At 46.0% G+C, this 18,858-nt stretch overlaps 1 protein-coding gene across 1 annotated transcript in view; it reads right to left on the bottom strand.

The window, feature by feature from the left end:
- Positions 1-378: 378 nt before the first annotated feature.
- LOC114590317 (uncharacterized) overlaps positions 379-18,858 on the bottom strand; it is a 44,306-nt gene continuing 25,826 nt past the window's right edge. Inside the window, exons 5-9 of the mRNA XM_077923565.1 lie at positions 11,454-11,847; positions 10,213-10,339; positions 8,211-8,683; positions 7,421-7,508; positions 379-6,068 (exon numbers count right to left, since the gene is read on the bottom strand). Of these exons, the coding sequence (XP_077779691.1) occupies positions 5,242-6,068; positions 7,421-7,508; positions 8,211-8,683; positions 10,213-10,339; positions 11,454-11,847 (1,909 nt within the window). The 3' untranslated portion in view covers positions 379-5,241. The remainder of the gene's footprint in view (positions 6,069-7,420; positions 7,509-8,210; positions 8,684-10,212; positions 10,340-11,453; positions 11,848-18,858) is intronic.

Raw genomic sequence — 18,858 nt, 5'->3', positions numbered from 1 at the left:
ATGCCACCGATTTCCCATCCCTGACCTAACAGGACAAAAGAAAGGAAAGTGGGGGTTGTTTGTCTGGAACTCACTCATACACTCCATACTCCAAAACACCGCTTGAGGTTGGGGCGGAATGGGAGTTTTATGTCTTGGAAAGAAGGGCTTTAGGGCTCATTTTTAAGTCAGACTTGCAGTTCCTCACAGGCTGCTCCTCATTTCTGAGGAGGAACAGATGGTCCCAAGGACAATGTTGGGATGAGGGCAAAATAGGCCAACAGCCCTGACAGTGGATGGTCCAGTCCTGCGTGTGTGGAATTGACAAGAACCATGTGGATGGTACACATCTTGAAACACTGAGTGAGAGAAGAAGAAAAAGCCAAGAAATCGCAAGCATGCATTATATACAAAATTTATTACTCATTCACACTCCCAGCTAATTTCACCCATCAGCTCTTAGTAAGTTTTTTTTAAATAAATGAATTTTATTAGTATTTTCCACACAACAACACGAAAGATATCAAAAAATAACAATACACAACACACAAAAATCAACATTTGAAAACAAAAAACAAACAAACAAATCCATACCTTACAAGTTAATATTATAAACACTAAAACAACAAGACATTGACTTCCACCAATCCCACAGCACCTCCTTTATCTCTCATTGTGTCTTCCTGTTTTCTTTATCCTCTCTATCCTAACATCTAGATATAAATCCTTCTTTCATATCCTTTCACTTCACAAGGTTATTCCAGACTCAACCAGATTTCTGCCCTCGAACCTTGACTTTTGAGGTATTCATTTAGGCACTTCCATTCTTCACTTTTTGGTTTTTGTCTTATTATATCTGTCAATTTGGCTAATTCTAGGTATTCTGAGAGCTTACATAGCCACTCTCCCCTAGTGGGTAACTGATTCCCTTTCCAGTACTTAGCCACCAGGATTCTTGCTGCAGACGTTGCGTATAAGAAAAAAATAGTTTTGTCTTTTGGAATATTGTCATTTAAAATTCCTAAAACGAATGCCTCTGGCCTTTTACTATATGATATTCTTAATATTTTCTTCATTTCTTCGTGGATCATGCTCCAAAATTTCCCAATTTCGGGGCATGTCCACCACATATGGTAGAAGGTTCCTTTTTGTATCGTGTATCTCCCGAGCACTTATGCTTTATTCATTTTTGCAAGCCTTTCTTGTGCCAGTTACCACCTGCGATACATTTTCATATAGTTCTCTCTTATTAGGTAACATGCTGTAAAATTTATATTTTTTGTCCATAGTCTTTCCCATTCATTATATTCAATTGGGTGGCCCAGATCTTGTTCCCATTTTTTAATAGCGTCTCCTTTTTCCTCCTTTTCTACTTTCCCATTTTGTAACAGTTTATATATTTTTGAAAGAGTCTGTTGGTTGTTATATAAAATTTCTTTTTCCCATACCGAGATTTTTTTTATCAAACCCCTTAAGCTTACTATCCTTCTCAAATATTGTTTTAATTGGAAATATTCTAACCAATTCACCCCCTCTCTTTTAATTCTTTAAATTTCTTTAAAGGTAAAGGTAAAGGTACCCCTGCCCATACGGGCCAGTCTTGCCAGACTCTAGGGTTGTGCGCTCATCTCACTCTATAGGCCGGGAGCCAGCGCTGTCCGCAGACACTTCCGGGTCACGTGGCCAGCGTGACAAGCTGCATCTGGTGAGCCAGCGCAGCACACGGAACGCCGTTTACCTTCCCGCTGGTAAGCGGTCCCTATTTATCTACTTGCACCCGGGGGTGCTTTCGAACTGCTAGGTTGGCAGGCGCTGGGACCGAGCAACGGGAGCGCACCCCGCCGCGGGGATTCGAACCGCCGACCTTTCGATCGGCAAGTCCTAGGCGCTGAGGCTTTAACCAACAGCGCCACCCGCGTCCCAAATTTCTTTACTGTTGGGCAATCTTTTATCTCTTCTACGAGTTCCCTATATGTTAGCCAGCTATCTTTCATACTGCTTCTATGCAAGACTGATGACTCTATAGGTGATAGCCACCAGGGAGTTTTGGCTGTTACTATTGTTTTATTTCTTTCCCAGACTTCGAATAGGGCCTTTCTCACCAAATGATTAGTGAATCCTCTATGTGCTTTTATTTTATTTTATTTTATTTTATCGTGACCCGGGTAGCCATGCCACCCGAAAACTTTATACTGTACAGTCGTACCTCTGCTTACGTATCCCTCTGGATACATAAACTTCGGGATGCGAACGGAGCAAACCCAGAAGTAAAAAAGCACTCTACATGCCGTGTGCATGCGCAGAAGCAATCCTCTGGTTGCGAATTCCTTGGGATGCGGCCAGACCCCTGGAACAGATCCCGTTCACAACTGGAGGTACCACTGTACAGGTTTTTTATGCAGCATATTCAAAATTATTATTTTTTAAGTACAGGAGAAGCACTTGTACTCCCCCTTCTTGGAAAATAATGGAGATCTTGCTAAAGGAGGGATACAGAACCTGTGGTTCTCCAGGTGCTGCTGAACTACAACTCCCATCATCCCTGACCATTAGCCATTAGTGGCTGGGGGTGATGGGAGTTGAAGTCCAGCAACATCTCAAGGGCCACAGACTTCTCTCTCCTGCCTGACCAAAGAGCTACACACAATGGGATACCCAAACGAAGAAATGAGCTTTCTTTCCCTGCCATATGTATTAATGGATAATCTAATGAAATCTTAATTAATGGAGAGGAGTTTTTCAAATGCTCATACAGTGGTACCTTGGAAGTCGAATGGAATACGTTCCGGAAGTCCGTTCGACTTCCAAAATGTTCGGGAACCAAGGCACGGCTTCTGATTGGCTGCAGGCGGAATCTGCGGAAGCCGCATTGGACGTTCAGGTTCCAAAGAATGTTCAAAAACCGGAACAATCACTTCCAGTTTTCAATCATCGGGAGCCAAAACGTTCGACTCCCAAGGCGTTTGAAAACCAAGGTATGACTGTACATTGGCAGCACTGTTCGAAATGAGAACAAATTCTTGAGCATCTACCCTTATGAAAGAGCTGTTTTCTTTTCAAATTTCACACATCACCCCAAAACAAAAGCCCACGTGGCACTATTTTCCTAGTGAGGAGTTTATAAAGGTAAAAAAGCCTTGAGCCAAGTAACAACACTTACGGAAAACTGCACCAGATTCTCTGGGGAACTAGTGTGCTAGAGGAGTCTTGGAAGGCCTATCCACATTCACACTGTCTCATAAGAGCAGCAGGGGTACGGAATGTGTGGCCCCTCCAACTCCCATTAGCCCCAGCCAGCCAGGATAGCTAATGGTCAAGGATGATAGGAGCTGGTCGTCTGACTGTATCTAGAAGGCAAAGAGGTTCCCAATCCCTGCTCCAATACTTCTGATAGAAGCTATAATCGTGGGAGGGGCTGCAACACAACTTTTGTTGAGATGCCTGCCTTGTTCATAATCCGCACTCTAGTCTCCAAGATCTTGCTACTTCTTTAAAAATGAAATAATAATAGTAGTGTTTCCCTCCCTTCGCTCAACACCCTGCACTCCCTGAAGCCTTCTAGAAAGGAGAGCACCCCTACAATATTATTCCAAGTGTGGCTTTTTGGATGCGAACCAAAAGTGGTGCAGAAGAGGGAAATCCATTTTCACAGGCCTGAACTCTGAAACTTTAGTTTGGGTACCTGGCCTTATATATAGGCAACTCCCCATTTGCGTGTGATCGGCACATGTGTGACCATTGACATACATGCAGTTTTCAGCACCGAAAAGGGGATGGAATGGGGGCAGAGCAGACTTACACACATCCCACTGATGCACATGGGGACCAGGAACGCAACTCCCACACAAACGGAGAGTTGCTTGTATACAATCATATTGAAGGAATGGGTTTCCCAAACCCAAAACTGACTGTGCAGGCAGTTTGAAACTGCACCAAAATCCCTATTTTTCCTTAGCTAAAATCCATTAACTTGAGCTCTGAGTCAATGTATAAACAGAAACCCGGCCGTGCTGAGAGCCCTCTCCTTTATCAGCTTGTGACGGCAGGGATGACCCTGACTGCACCAGTAGAACAGAAAAGAAACATTTGTACTTTATCTTATGTGCTGACCACAAAAGACGCACAGACCTAAGTCTGGAACAAGGCCAAAGCGTGTTCTTGGAGATGACAACCTCTTCCTCCCCGATAAGAGTAGGAAAAGGAAGATCCTTTTATGGTCAGAAGTACAGGAAGGAATTTCCTTTTATGGTTAAGAATACCAGAGCAAGAACATATGTGATGTCAACCTGTGTACATAGGCTGACGTGGTTGGATTCATATGGGAAGGCGGGAGAGGGTGCCTGGAGGATATATATACTGCATGAAAATTTCTTTGGACTTGATCACGCAAGTGCCTTCTGCTATCCGGAGAGCAGAATAAACTTTCTTTGAACCAACCTCGGTGTCATTTGACTTCCTTCCTCCTGTCCTGGAGCAACGCAGACCCAATCAATGAACTCCTATAAGGCTACAATATAAGGTGGCAGAGTCTATAGGCAGCATAGAGTGCATTGTACTGCTGCCGACTGCAGCAAGAAAAAACCATTTTTCAAAATGTTCCTCCATGTTAAAAAGGCCCTGCAATAGAAACCTAGTGCATCAGGGAACAAACTGGGCTAGAACCATTCTTTCTGATGTGCTAGATTTTTACTTGCCCAGAGTGTTCTCATTTTTAAAAATTAAAAATGAATCTGGGAAATTAAAAATGGCAGGTCCTGCATCTTCAGTTTGAAAAGGTGCAGGCTAGTCTCTCACCATACCCAGCCACGTGCATAAGGCAGGCTATGCGCTCAGGACCACTTACCACTGCTCCTCTGCTGCTGCTCCTCTGCTGGTTTTTAAAAACGCTGCCCAGAAAACTCTCCCATCCACGAAAAATGTTCAGCGATTCGTCAACCCATGTGGAATCCAGAGGACTCTTGCCACAGTTGTGAACCACTTCCATGTTTTCTCTAGCGGCGGTGGCTTGATTCCACTGGCAATAATGGGGCGGAAGGCGGGGAGCCCAACAGTAGGTGGTGCCAGAGAGTCAATGACAGGCAGATCCAACTAGAATGCTAGTTCTCCCCTCTTCCTTCCTGCTGAACTCTACAAGGGACATCCTAAGACGATGGAGGCAGCCTACTGGCTGGGCCCCTCCCCAGATTGGTGGCCAGTTGAGGGCAGATGAGGTAGGGGCTGGCTAAGGGCAAACCAAAGTTGGGTCACCTCTTCTGCCAACTCTTACACCAGGAGAACCCACACTGAAGCTGGCCCTGTGCTCGGAGCACTGCTGTCACAGAGTCTCTCCCCACCATGAACTTTCTTGTGTCTATTCAGGGCGGTATTACGCGTGTAGCTTTTCCCGCACTCGGCACAGTGATAGGGCTTCTCTCCCGTGTGGGTCCTCCGGTGCCTGATGAGGTTGGACTTCCAGCTGAAGCACTCCCCGCACACGGAGCACCGGCAGGCTTTGTCCCCGGAGTGGGCAATCTGGTGCCCCATCAGGAAAGCTCGCTGCTCGAAGCACTTCACGCAGTCTGAATCACACCGATGCACCTTCTCTCCCTTGTGGTTCTTCTTGTGCGTCAGGAGGTCGATCCGGTGAGAGAACCGTTTCTCGCATTGCGGACACTTGTAGATCTTCTCGCCAATGTGGGTCCTCTCGTGGGCAACCAAGTCCAAACTATCGCCGAAAGACTTCCCACAATAGGAGCACTTATACACTTTCTCTGCTTCCGGTGGCATTGTCTGGTCTTCCGGAAGGGGAGTGTTCCGATGGAGGCTGGTCCCATTCTCTTGGCCTCCCTTCCTCCCCTCAGTGCTCAGGAGGTTCTCAGGGAAGGTCCTCCTGGGTGCATTTTTAGCATCTTCCCCACAAAGCAGAGCTAGGTTAGGCTTGCTCTCCTGGAAGCTGTCAACCTGCTGCCCAGTCTCAGGAGTCTCCTCTACTGTTGGACCCCAAAAACATTCCCCCATGGCGATTTCCAGGGATGTCCTACTGCGGCTCATTCGCTTAGGTGTTCCTTGCCAAAAGGTCTTCTCAGACTTGAGCGCTCCGTTGCCGTTTCCTGAAACAAACAAGAGAAATGACATGAGAAGGAGAGAATGGGAAGGAGCCTTCAATTTTTGAAAAATAATAATTTAAAATAGTGTTCAGCTGATCAGTTGGTAAGATCAGGGGTAAGGAAACTGTGGTCCTTGTGGTAAGGTTAAAAAGCTTACTGGGAAATGATATATAATGAATTGAAAAGGATGTTTAAAATAATGTTTGTAAAAAAACAAACAACCAGAAGCTTTTCTTTTGGGAATTATAGGGACAGAACTACCTAAATTGTATAGAAACTTATTCATGTATGCTACTACAGTGGCAAGAATGTTACTCGCCTCGAAATGGAAAGAAGCAGAAGTCCCAGCAAAGGAAGAGATCCCTGGCCTCTTAATTTTCCCACAATTCCCTGGAATGGGAATTGCCTCCCCTCTTGTACAGGAGTGGTCTTCTTCTCTCCTGCCCCACAATGGTAGGCGAAACCAGAGCCAATGACAGGCAGAGCCAACAAATGCTCACTTGGCCTCCTTCTTCTCTCCCACTGAGTTACAATGACTCCTCCCCAAAGTGGTTTGTATTAAGTTTCAGTAACATAGGAGAAAAACTATTTAAACAAAACAACAATAGCAATTTTAAAAAAACCTACCAGAGTACATATCAGTTATTGTGGGCATTACAATAAATATCTATTATTATATTTATGGTATCTGAAGAAGTGTGCATGCGGTACACGAAAGCTTATACCCAGAACAAACTTAGTTGGTCTCTAAGGTGCTACTGGACAATTTTTTTATTTAGTTTATCTACTATGAGAGAACTATGGGTTGTTTATGGGAATCATTTCCTCCCCATAACAATTCCTTGACTGCCAGTTAGGAAGAGGGTGCGCTTGGTACATATCCTCTCCACAGATGGCAGGGTATTGTTCTTCTGGCTATGCGTGGACTCTTATTTGGAAAATGAGTTCATTATTAATATTTATAGAATAGCATTCTAGCAACCAATTTGTGGAATTTGCTGTCAGAAGATGTGGCAATAGCAATCGGTTTAATGACTATAAAGGCAATCAGATAAATTAATGGAGGGAAGGATGGTTACCAAAAACTGCTATATGGAGCCTCCATGTTCAGGGACAGTGTAGCAGCAGGTGGGGGAGCAACAACAGGGAAGGACTATGGACCTGGTGCTTCCAGATAGGCCTCTGCTTGGCCATTCTGGGAAACAGGATGCCAGTCTTAGATAAGGCTTTGATCCAGCAGGGCTTTTCCAATACTCTTAAAACTTAACATAAAGCTATGTGGTTTTTTTTAAAAAAAGGAACCACTTCAAATAACAGCCTGGTAGCATCCCTGGAGTAGACCCGACAACCCTTACCCAAGAGATCGTCCTCTTGCATCTTCACCGAGTCTGTCAGATCCTGCTCCAACAAGGAGGCATTATCATCTCCTGTAGGCCTCAATGCCTAAAAGAGAAAGAGGAGTGCAACTCAGTAGAAAGCATAGTACCCAAAAGAGGGTCTTCTCCAACATCAATCATTTCTGACACTATGAGTGGCAGGTGAAGCCTTGGTGGGGGTGTCACCAAACACCACTGGGGGGTTTCTGGTTGGTGCTGGCCCATGACGGGGCCTTTATAGTGGTGGTTCCCTATTTGTGGACCTAGCGAGGTGCATTTATCTCCCTCGATATTGACTTTCAGGGGAAAAAATTAAAAACACTGATATTTACCCATGCCTTCGGTGGCTGAAATGGCACACAATGAGATCTATGTTTTTAGAATGTTTTAAATTGCTTTTAGAATCCTTTTTCTCCCCGTTATAATTGATGTGTTTTCCACTCTGGATGTCTTCAAGACGAAGCGTGGGATAGAGAATGAAATAATTATATTAGTAATTTCATGTGGTGTGTGCCACAAGACAAGGGAAGACCTGTTCCCTGCCATCACGCACCCCAATCCACACAAAGCCCTCGACTGCCCTCCACATGATCGCACCACCAGTGGAAGCAGGAGGACCCGGGATTGGGTTCTCTCTCCATCCTTCTTTAATATACAAACAGAGTAGAAGAGTAAAGGATGATTAGAAATGTAGTTCAGCAATATCCGGAGGACCACAGATTCTCCTCATCTCTGCTCAGACAAAACAGGAGTTTAGAGATCATCTCACTTTTTCTTCCGGCCTCCCTTGCATCTCCACACCAACACTCTCCTCCTCAGACAAAACCTCTTCTTTCACTTTCACAAAATACTTCGGGCTTCCTGGAGTTTCACAGCCAAGGCCTGGCAGGGTGTGATCAACGCCTTCTCCACTATGTCCATGGCTGTGGTTCACGACCCCCTTCAAAGAAGCCTGGGATTCCCTTATATCAGACACCAACGAGGACTGGGGGCAGGGAAGCCCAGAGGGAGAGGATGCTGCTGTCTTCAGGAAATTCAGGAACTGGTCTTCCCATTCCAGCTGGGACCTAGAAGCGGGAGTCTGTTTGGCCTGCGGCAGACTTGCCCCACACAGAAACTGTCTCTCAGTCCCAAGTTGGACTGCAGGAGTCTCATTTTCTCCTCTTTCCATTTTCTCCCCGGGTTCATGGGCTGCTGCCAACTCCCATGCTTCCACATTCATTCCTGGCTGCAGCTCCTGGACTGGGGAAAAAAAGAGAACGTAAGAGCCTGGCATCTGGATCAGGCCAATGGTCCATCGAGTTCCAACATTCTGTTCTCACAACAACCTTCTGAGTGCAATATTGATGTCCTCACTTATGACTGCCAGCAACTGGCATTCAGAGGCATCCTGCCTCTAACCGTGGCAGACACTGGGGTCTCAAATTTCAGTGGAGCCCTGTGCAACACCCAAAATCAGTGGCCCCCTAGCCTTCCATTCTACATCATAGCTGCAGCGCCCCTAAATCCACCTTTCCAGTAGAGGTGGAACGTAGCCAGCTGGGCTGGCAGATATTGATACTTTTAAAGAAATCTAAGCTCTTTTTGCCTCTCCTGAACCTTCCAACATTTGGCTTCCATTGGCTGGTTCACTAATTTGGGCAATACTACCCTCCCCACCCATCATAGTATAACTTCACTGAGGAAAGTGAGCCCAGACTCTTGAGGGCTAGTACAGTCGTACCTTGGAAGTCAAATGAAATACGTTCCGGAAGTCCATTCGACTTCCAAAGTGTTCGGAAACCAAAGCGCGGCTTCTGATTGGCTGCAGGAAGCTCCTGCAGCCAATCGGAAGCTGCAGAAGCCACATTGGATGTTTGGCTTCCAAAAGAATGTTCGAAAACCAAAACAATCGCTTCTGGGTTTCAATAGTTCGGGAGCCAATTTGTTCAGGAGTCAAGGTGTTCGACTTCCAAGGTACAACTACACACACACACACACACACACACATATCTACACACTCTTAGCCCAATATATCCCTGTCTCTCACTCTCTATGGATCATGTCTGACCACTCTGTTTTTTTTCCCATTTTCCCAGTGTGGTTTTACAGTCAATTCTTCTTCCCAGGGAACTCTCAGAATTGCAGCTGTGAAAGGAACAGGTGCCTCCTAACAACTCTCAGAACCCTTCAAAATCACATTTCTTGGGGACTCTGTGGGGGAAGCCATGACTGTTTCAAGTGGCAGGATACTGTACTGTATAGTGCATATGGGGCCAGACAGAAGGGATGGCACAGAGCCTTCTGCAGTCCTGCAACTCTGCCCACCGTTGGCTGTGCCCCACACTGGCTTTTCCTATGGTGAACAAACTTTCATAGGAAAAAGATTCCCCCACCCTAGCACAGATGCATACATTTTCATTTATCTTACTCAGGTTAGGAGGGAAAGCTTGAGGGCTGAGAGGGTAGTCCACTGATCAGATCTATCAGGCTTCTTTGGTCAGGTGCGACAGATGCCCACCTTGCATTTGGCCATTGAAGAGAGAATTAAAGTCTCCAAGAACAGCCCAAGAAAAGCCATTCTGATGAACTAGTGACGAGAATCAATATAACGAGAATGGCTGGAGAATGCTAAGGCTGAGTGTTATCTTGACACTTGATATGGAAACCCACAAGCTCAACCTGGCCTTGTTGACATCCTTGAGTTCCTGGCTAAGATGCAAAAGTACAGAGTGGCCCATCTAGTCTAGCAATAGGAACATTAGGGTTAGCACACCTTCACAGATACTTACCCAGGGAGGCTACCATCCCAGAGTTCTCTGCCATGACTTCCCAGTAGAGAGCCCTTTGGCCTGGATCTAGCAGAACCCATTCCTCCTCGGTGAAACACACAGCCACCTCTTTGAAAATCATAAGCCCCTGTTAAGAAGAAGGGCATGGAAGGAGATTCTCATTCCTCTGAAGCCGCCTTCTACCACATCACATCAATGACATGATTGAAATTATACATGGTACGGAGAGAGAAAAAGTTTCCCTCCCTCTCTCATAGCACAAAAAATCCTGGGCAGTACCCAGGGGGGTATGGGGTGCTAGGGAAAGGGTAGCACCTCTGGTGGGGGATACATTGTGCTCCCTGTACCTAGTTCTCAAACATGACTCCTAGAAGCTGTCAGCACAAGACAGTCAATATTCCCTGGGAATGGCTTCAACTGGTCAGCTAATCCAGGTGAGGGTAGCCAATGGGTCTCAAACCCTTGGTAAGGGACTTCCCCTGCATGCGAAGACAGGCTGTGACAGGTTGAATGGATGAGACCAATAGTGAGTCCAATGGTCAAGAGGGTCCATACGTGCTATAGAGAGAAATGAGAGGGAGATGGGGTTTGTCAACCTGGGAAGGGAGCCCATGCCGGAGAAGGAAAACTCTGGTCCTAAACCTCCACTGCCTTGTGGGTTATCTTCAGAAGAAAAGGCTAAAAAGAAAATCCTACACAAATCCAGAGTGGAGTCTCTAAGGAGGTTGCATGGCACCTTTTATGCCTCCTTCTGGGGAACTTCTGCAGCCAAGATGGTGCCAAACGTATTGTTCTGATTTCCCTTGGACCATACCAGCAAGGTTGAGAATGGAGTCTTGTCCTAAGGGCACACACACGGCCCACACTTGCACTCTGGAGATGTCACAACAAGGGAGATAGCAGCCAGGAGCTCCTTTGGTGCTGCTAACGCGGTAGTTTCGAATTCACCCCCGGAGGCACACTCCATTGTCTCTCTCATGACAGCCAGATGCCAACAACAACCCCGCCCACCTAACTGCGTTGCCCCAGCCACTCTGGGCGGCTTCCAACAGGCTATAAAAACGCAGCATAGCACAGAGAACTTCGCGATGCAGGGCTGCCTTCAACTTAGGGCGATTTGGGTGGGGGGACAAAGGGGAAGCGGGATGAGGATCTCCCACTCCTCTGAACTCCTCGGAGGAAAGAAGAATTAACAGCGCGAGAGAAGCAGGACCACCCCCAACCCCGCAACCCTCACCAACCTGGCAGGGCTGCAAAGAGCAAGAGCCAAACAATGCGCGCCCAGCCAGCAGCCCAACCCGGAGAGCCTTGCTCCTCGTGCTAAGCCTCCGGGGAGCTTCCCGAGCAGCCCATTCTCCTGACCTGCCTTTGGCTCTCCATCTCCAGCAGCCAGACGTCATTCTCTGCCCGGGGGGTGGGGGGGGGTGGGATTCACAATCCCAGCTCTGCAGCAAACCGGAAGGAAGAGACCGGCTCTCGTCGACGCTTCCGGCCATAAACCGCCCACCAGCTAAAGCAGAGCCCACCATAGAGGCTGGGTAGAGCGACGTCCCCATCAGGGTTGCCATGGTGAGCCGCTCTACCCTCGTTCTATCTTTATGGGTGGTTATTATAGATACTTCCGGCTTTCCGCTCCTCCGATGCAAAATGCCGGGGGGGGGGAGCGGCTTCACCAGAGAGATGCCATGGCCTAGAGCGATTTGATTTTACGTCACGTGCTGTTGTGTTTCCAGGTCAGGAGGAGTCGGAGCTGGGCGGGGCGAGGGGAGAGCGAGATGCTTTTATACGACACTGGAGGACCTTATGGTGGCCGAGTGGGGAAAGCTCCTGCAATTTAAGAAATGGGCATTTTAGCAAGTGTGGCATGGAAGGCACGCTGCCCCTATTGCAGTTTTCTTTTCTGCACAGTTACTAAAGGTGGAGGAGCCTTTGGCAATCAGCTTTTTTTTGCCTGTTTATGAATGCATATCATTGTTTTTCGCTTTTGTTTGTTTCAGCGTTATTGTTGGTTTTAATTTTCGTTGTGAGTTTGCCGGTTTGTTTTGAAAAGCGACTCATAAGCCCTAATTATATTTAAAAATCCTGTCTTCCAACAGTGGTCAACAAGGTGCCTATGGGAAGCCCACAAAGCAAGAAACTCAGTAACAATAGTACTGTTCTCTCTACCTTTGTGTTCATAGGGAACTCGTATTCAGAGGCATACCGAGCCCCACAAACTCCCAAAATCTGCCCCAAAGGGTATGTGGGGTAAACATAGGGCAGGTTTAGGGGAGTACACGGAAGGAGAAGGGCACGTTCTGTTGCACTAGTATAAATCCTTCCACTAATGTAATGAGAGACTATGCTGGATATACAAGCCATAACATTTATTGAATGTTTTTCTGTTTAGAGGCAGCAAAGGGGCTAGAGCTGTTTGGAAGAAAAGTGCAGCAGTGAACTGGGCAAAACGTTTCTTTGCATGAGAGGAAAAGGACACATTCAGATCCGTTTTTGTAGGGAGGCAGAGAGGAAATGGTCCTAATTTGAGAAGGGAGCAACTTGGTTCTTTATTCACATAAAATTATTCAGTCTTGTTGGAAATAATGGGATTTGAATTAATCACAGCTAAATTGCTCCACTAATTTCATTTGGATGGTTCTCAATATGAGTTGGATTTGAGCTGATGTATGTGGTTGAAGGCCGGTGATTCAGGCTTCAGAATGGAAATGCTTGGAATTAACTTTCATTTTTATGAACCTAAATAGTTTAATTATTAAAATTTAATTTCTTTGTTCTTAAGTGTAGAGTTATGAATACTTCATGAAGTTTATAGTAGATATGTCTCCAGCTCTTATTATTAATGGAAACTGTTATGTAAGTAGATTTATGAATTTTACTTTTTTTGGTCTTCAAGTGTCTTTTGGTGTTCTGAATTATATGTTTAATAAGCTGGGTTTAACCTGCTTGCATTCAGTTTTATTTTAACCATTTAGAATTAAAAATTGTGTGGTGCAGCTGTAAGCATTTTTACTTCAAAACAAACTGTCCTGAGTTTAATGGGATTCAGGCCTAGCAGCATGCTCTGCTATTCTCGCTCTGAAACAGTTTCAGAGATCACTTTAGCTCTGCTGCTGACTTCTGGACTTAAATAAAAAATAAAAAATAGGTAAATTTAGAACTACAGAGGACAGGTGAGACCCTCACTTCTGCCCCATGTCTCCTATTGCAGACATCCATGAACTCTGTTTGTACCTAAGTAGGGTGCTGCTCATTTGAGCAACTTGAACACTGCAAGCTTCAGAGAAAGGCAGAGATGGGGAACCTGTGGCTTTCCAGGTGCTGTTGGATTCCCAACTCTCCTCAGCCCCAGTCAGCATGCCCAACGGTCTGGGTGGCGGGAGTCACAGACCTATAGAGTGCCACAGGTTTCCCTGCTCTGGGTGTTGGGGACACAGCTTCATAAAGGCTGCAGCAAGGAGAGCTCGGGGCATTTCCAGACTGTCATTATTTGAATGGGATTCAATTACACTGGGAGTTATTCTGCAACAAACATGCTTCCCCCACAAAAGACCAGACTTTTTGCAGTAAGGAAAGTGACAGGGAAATGCACTGGAAAGTGTAGAATAACATTTGTTGTGGTGCAGCATTGACGAGCCAATCCACATTGCATATTTAAAGCCAGCCAAAGCTCATGATTTCCCTCAAAAAAATATTGGGAATGGTAGTTTCCACTCACAGATATGCAATTTCCAGCACCCTTAACCAACTATGGTTCCTGGGATTCTTTTGGGCAAGTGATATGCTTTAGTTAAGATTCCTGGACTAGATGACCCTCAGGGTCCCTTCCAACTCTACAATTCTATGAAAAGCACATGGGATGCTTTAAATGTGTGATGCTGATGTGCCTATTATCCAATCTCCCACAAACAAATCGGGATGAATGCTCAATAAACAGGCTGTCTCGAAGTGCCCTTGATTTAGCCCCTCACATTTTAAACTTAAAACTGCCTGGTTACAACAGAGTTATTTTATGCAAGCATTTCATTAGCCCAGACGTTCTTCTGGCTGACACTATTGTTTCATCTTGGGTTTTTTGTTTTGTTTTTTAAACCCGCTGCACCACCGCCTGTGTTTATGTTTGTTTTTATTGCATTGTTTTATATGCTGTGAGCCGGCTCTGAGCGCTGTGTTTTGTGGGGGAAGGGCGGGATATGCATTTCCCCCCTGAATAAATAAAATCAATAAAAGCCTCTCCACTCGGTGTGCTGTAGTCATTTCTGCCGCAACAGCTTCTCCCCCAGAGATTTAAAAGCCGAGAGGGTGTTTCCTCCCCGCTCCTCCTTTGGGCTTCAGACCTACTAGGAAACTATAATGGTCTGCAATATGTAATCAATAGTAAAAAAGAAATGTTCCTCAGCAGCTGCAGTCTCTGAAATGGCAGCCTCTGCACAGTGATTAACAAAAGATGTTGCTGAGCTGGAAAGGACATGGAAAAGGGCAATCAAAATTATCAAACCACTAAAGCAACTTCCCTATGAGGAAAGGTTAAGTGTATATATATATATATGACAATTTTCTCCAAATTTCCCCTGCTTCAGATTGCTGGAAATTATTGAGGCCCACCAGTCACAAAATGAAGGCAACATTTGACATAATAATCTGGCAATTACTGTCCTTTTTTTTTTTTTTTACTGAAATCTAATCCATCTTTGAAAATGGTTGAATTCTATGCTGCACTATTTTCCTTGTGGCAAGGCGTTCCAGAGCTCACCTTTCCTCAAGTTCAGTGCAGCTGCTGGAAGTGGTAAGAGAGGAAGAGTGTTCTTGCAGTTGCGTCCTGCTTGTCAGTCTCCCAGAGGCATCAAGCTGGCCACTATCTGGGTGCTGAAATGCACTTAGGCAGGGAGAACCAGCTGCACAAATATAAGATGGGGGGCACCTGGCTTGCCAGAAGTACATATGAAAAGGACCTAGGCGTCTTGGTAGACCACAACTGTGATGTAGCAGCAAAAATGCTGCTGCTATTCTAGGCTGTATAAGTAACAGGACTGCACTAGTGGACGCTCGGGTTGCAAATGTGATCCGCGCGGGATGCATGTTCGCAACCTGCAGCATTCGCAACCCGCAGTGGTGCATCTGCGCGGGTTGCGATTCGGTGCTTCTGCGCATGTGCGACCACCGAAACCTGGAAGTAACCCATTCCAGTACTTCTGGGTTTCAGTGGTCTGTAACCCAAAAAAGCACAACCTGAAGCGTGTGTAACCTGAGGTATGACTGAATTACGCCTTGGTCAAACCCCACCTGGAGTCCTTTGTCCAGTTCTGAGCATCATGATTTAAGGATATTGACAAGCTGGAACATGTGGTTAACTAAGATAATCAGGGGCGTGGGTGGCGCTGTGGGTTAAACCACAGAGCCTAGGACTTGCCGATCAGAAGGTCGGTGGTTTGAATCCCCACGACGGGGTGAGCTCCCGTTGCTCGGTCCCAGTTCCTGCCCACCTAGCAGTTCGAAAGCACGTCAAAGTGCAAGTAAATATGTACCGCTCTGGCGGGAAGGTAAACAGCATTTCCATGCGCTGCTCTGGTTTGCCAGAAGCGGCTTAGTCACATGACCTGGAAGCTGTACGCCGGCTCCCTCGGCCAATAAAGCGAGATGAGCGCTGCAACCCCAGAGTTGGCCACGACTGGACCTAACGGTCCCTTTACCTTTACTAATCTAGAGAGAGAAATAGAAATTCAGATCTTTGGAAGCAAATAGGAGACCAAGACCTTACATAGGATGTTGGATTTCTCCAAGGCTCATTTCAGTCATCCTCTGAAGCCACAGAGACCAGTTTCATAGTGGGTGCATCTCTGATGCGTGGGGGGACAAGTCAAGTCAAGGCCTCTTAAGGAGTTCCCCATTTAAATCCAACTACCCTAACCAACGCCATTTCCACCAAGTTGTGGCAAAGAAAAGGCTGGGCCACTCTGTGGAATGTAAGCAAGCAGAGGGCAGGCAAATGGGAAGGAGCAGATTGGACCTAATGGTCAGGGGCCCCTTTACCTTAAGATAATCAAGGGTCTGGAAATCAATTCTTATGAAGAATGGTTCAGGTGGTTGGATATGTTTAACCTGGTAAAGAGGAGACTGAAAGGAGATATAATAGCCATCTTCAAATATCTAAAAGGTTATCATCACATGGGAGATGGAGCAAGTTTGTTTTCTCCTGCTCTGGAGGGTAGGACCCAAACCAATTGCTTCAAGTTACAGGGAAGGGGATTCCGACCCTGCATTGTGGAGGACAACCCCAACACAAGTTTTAGCTAAGCCTGCGGATGGTACCAATTCTGCCACTTCATTCTGCCATCTTAGTCTGCAAATTCATGTTTAACAACTGTGTTTTGTTACACTTTTTTTTTTTAAAGGATCAACCTCCAGCCATTTCGCAGAACAAGGATGCTAGAGAAAAGAACGGTCCTAGGCAGAATTTCAGAGGCGGCCAAAAGAGAAACAGAAAATAAAACCTTACAACTTGAAACTGGAGCTTCTTCTCAATATGGAACAAGTCATCTTGAGATATAAAAAATAAATGGCAAAAAAGGAGGGGGAGAATTTAATGTAAAATCTACAAGTAATGCATATCCCTAATAAATTGAATTTAAGGGTTTTTTTAATGCATTTTTTACAACTACAGATTCACAAACATTCATAGGAAGGAAGCAGTGTTCACCTCTCCCCGTGCCTCTTCATGTGAACAGCAAACATGCAGACACGTCGAGGGATATAAACGGACGTGAAAGGTGGATTTAAGAATAAGTGAGGTCAAGGGAAGCTGGAGGGCGGTGGGCTGATAATTTCAAGAGAGACGGTGCCGCTCAGTTTCTCCCAGCAGTACAGGCAGATTCCAAGAAAGGCGTCCATTTCATGATACCCCATCTTTGAGAAAGGCGTCCATTTTCTGACCCCTCTTACTTCTTGTAGAAAGATGGAAGTGTGGCCATTTTCCTCTTGTGGAGGCTTGGGCAAGACCTTGTTCTGAAGTCCTAGAGAGGATGGTACAGTCCCCATGCCCTTCCAGGCACTGTGTCCCCTGTTGTCACGGTACAGGGGAGCCAGGTTCAAATGTCTCCTCATCCATGAAAGAGAAACTAATTGTGATGGAGCGCCACGTTTGTTTATTTCTTGAACTGTTTGTGTATAGAAATAGGGGGGGGAGGGAGAAGACCCCCAATAAGTGTCTAAGCTGATAGTGAGTGTCTGGGGTCCAGAAAGGTTGGAGGCTACTTTTCCACCAAAAAGGGTGTTTGCAAGGGAGAGGAGCAAAATGCTGCCTCCTTCCTTGTCATTGTATTTCAAGCATTTTTCTCTCCAGCTCACTGCCAGTGAGGAAACTGCTTCAAGACAATGAGCAAGGAAAGGGGAGCTGGGGAGGGTTCAAGGTTTGTTTCCCCCCCACACCCTCCAAACACACTCCACGTTGTGGGAGGAACGACCCCTCCCTCTACCATCACAATCTTTATTCCCCTGCTTAAAAAAAAAAAGAAATCAGGATTGAATAAACTATACAATTAACTTCTCCCACCCCACATCTAGTTTCACTCTTACTGAGCGTCATATGGGAAGTCCCTCCTCCCCAGCCTTGTCTCCCTCACAGGGTTATTGTTAGAACGAAAAAGGATTTCCGCTCCTGCCTGCCCCCTTTTCCATTTGTTTTTGGCCCTGAACTCCTTGAAGAAGTTGCAAATTATGGGGCAGATGCTGCCATTGTTACCTTAGCATAGGGGGAGGAAACCACTGGCCCTCTAGATGTGGTTGGACTACAATTCCCATCATCCCTATTGACTATGCTAGCTGAAGTTGATGGGAGTGGAGAGCACAGCAACACCGAGGGGGCTGCAGGCTCCCCAGCTCTGCCTTAAGCGTGCAGGGATTCTTTATCATGTTGTTCCCAATTTATACTGAGTGCCCATAGCACTCTTCACCAACCAGGTGCTCTCCAGGTGCTGTTGTGCTACAACTCCCACCTGCCCCAGCCAGCATAGCTAATGGGAGTTGTAGTTTAACACCACCTGGGGAACAGCCTGCCATAACTGGCCAATCCTAGATATATGAAGGGGAGAAAAAAACAGATCGAGCTAAAACAGCCCTACTAGTGGAAGGGGGGGGAGAGAGGGGAGCAAAAAGGCTACCATTATCTCTCTATCCTTCAAAATACTAATTATTTGTATTTATTTATTTAAAAATCCCTTCCTTTACTCCTTTCTAGATCCCAAGTGCTGCGCCTGAACTGTCATTATTTGCAAGGAGGATCACAATGTGAGCAAAATCAGGGTTGTGAAATGACAGTTGGTAGTTCATTTGGAAGTCTTGCACAACAAACCTACTTCCTTACAATAAGCAAAGGGATGGGGAAATGCTCAAGAAAGTGTGGGAAAACACCTGCCTCAATGTTACACCACGTAGCCTCCTTGCGAACAAATCAGAACGTCGTTCTAATCTCCCTGCAAGCAAAGCAGGACGAAGGCTCAACAAACAGCTCACCTGGCAGTACCCATGAAACCTTCCCTTTCTGCCTTTGCAAGAAGACGTGTCCACCTTTTGGGTGGGTGAGATATAAATTAATTTCTCCTCTGCTCCCAGTATGCTGCCCTGTTCTGACTCTCCTACACAAACTCGCTTTTC

This window comes from Podarcis muralis, chromosome 2 (assembly GCF_964188315.1).
Source record: "Podarcis muralis chromosome 2, rPodMur119.hap1.1, whole genome shotgun sequence".
Lineage (NCBI taxonomy): Eukaryota > Metazoa > Chordata > Lepidosauria > Squamata > Lacertidae > Podarcis > Podarcis muralis.
This window is presented reverse-complemented; position numbering and strand designations above follow the sequence as displayed.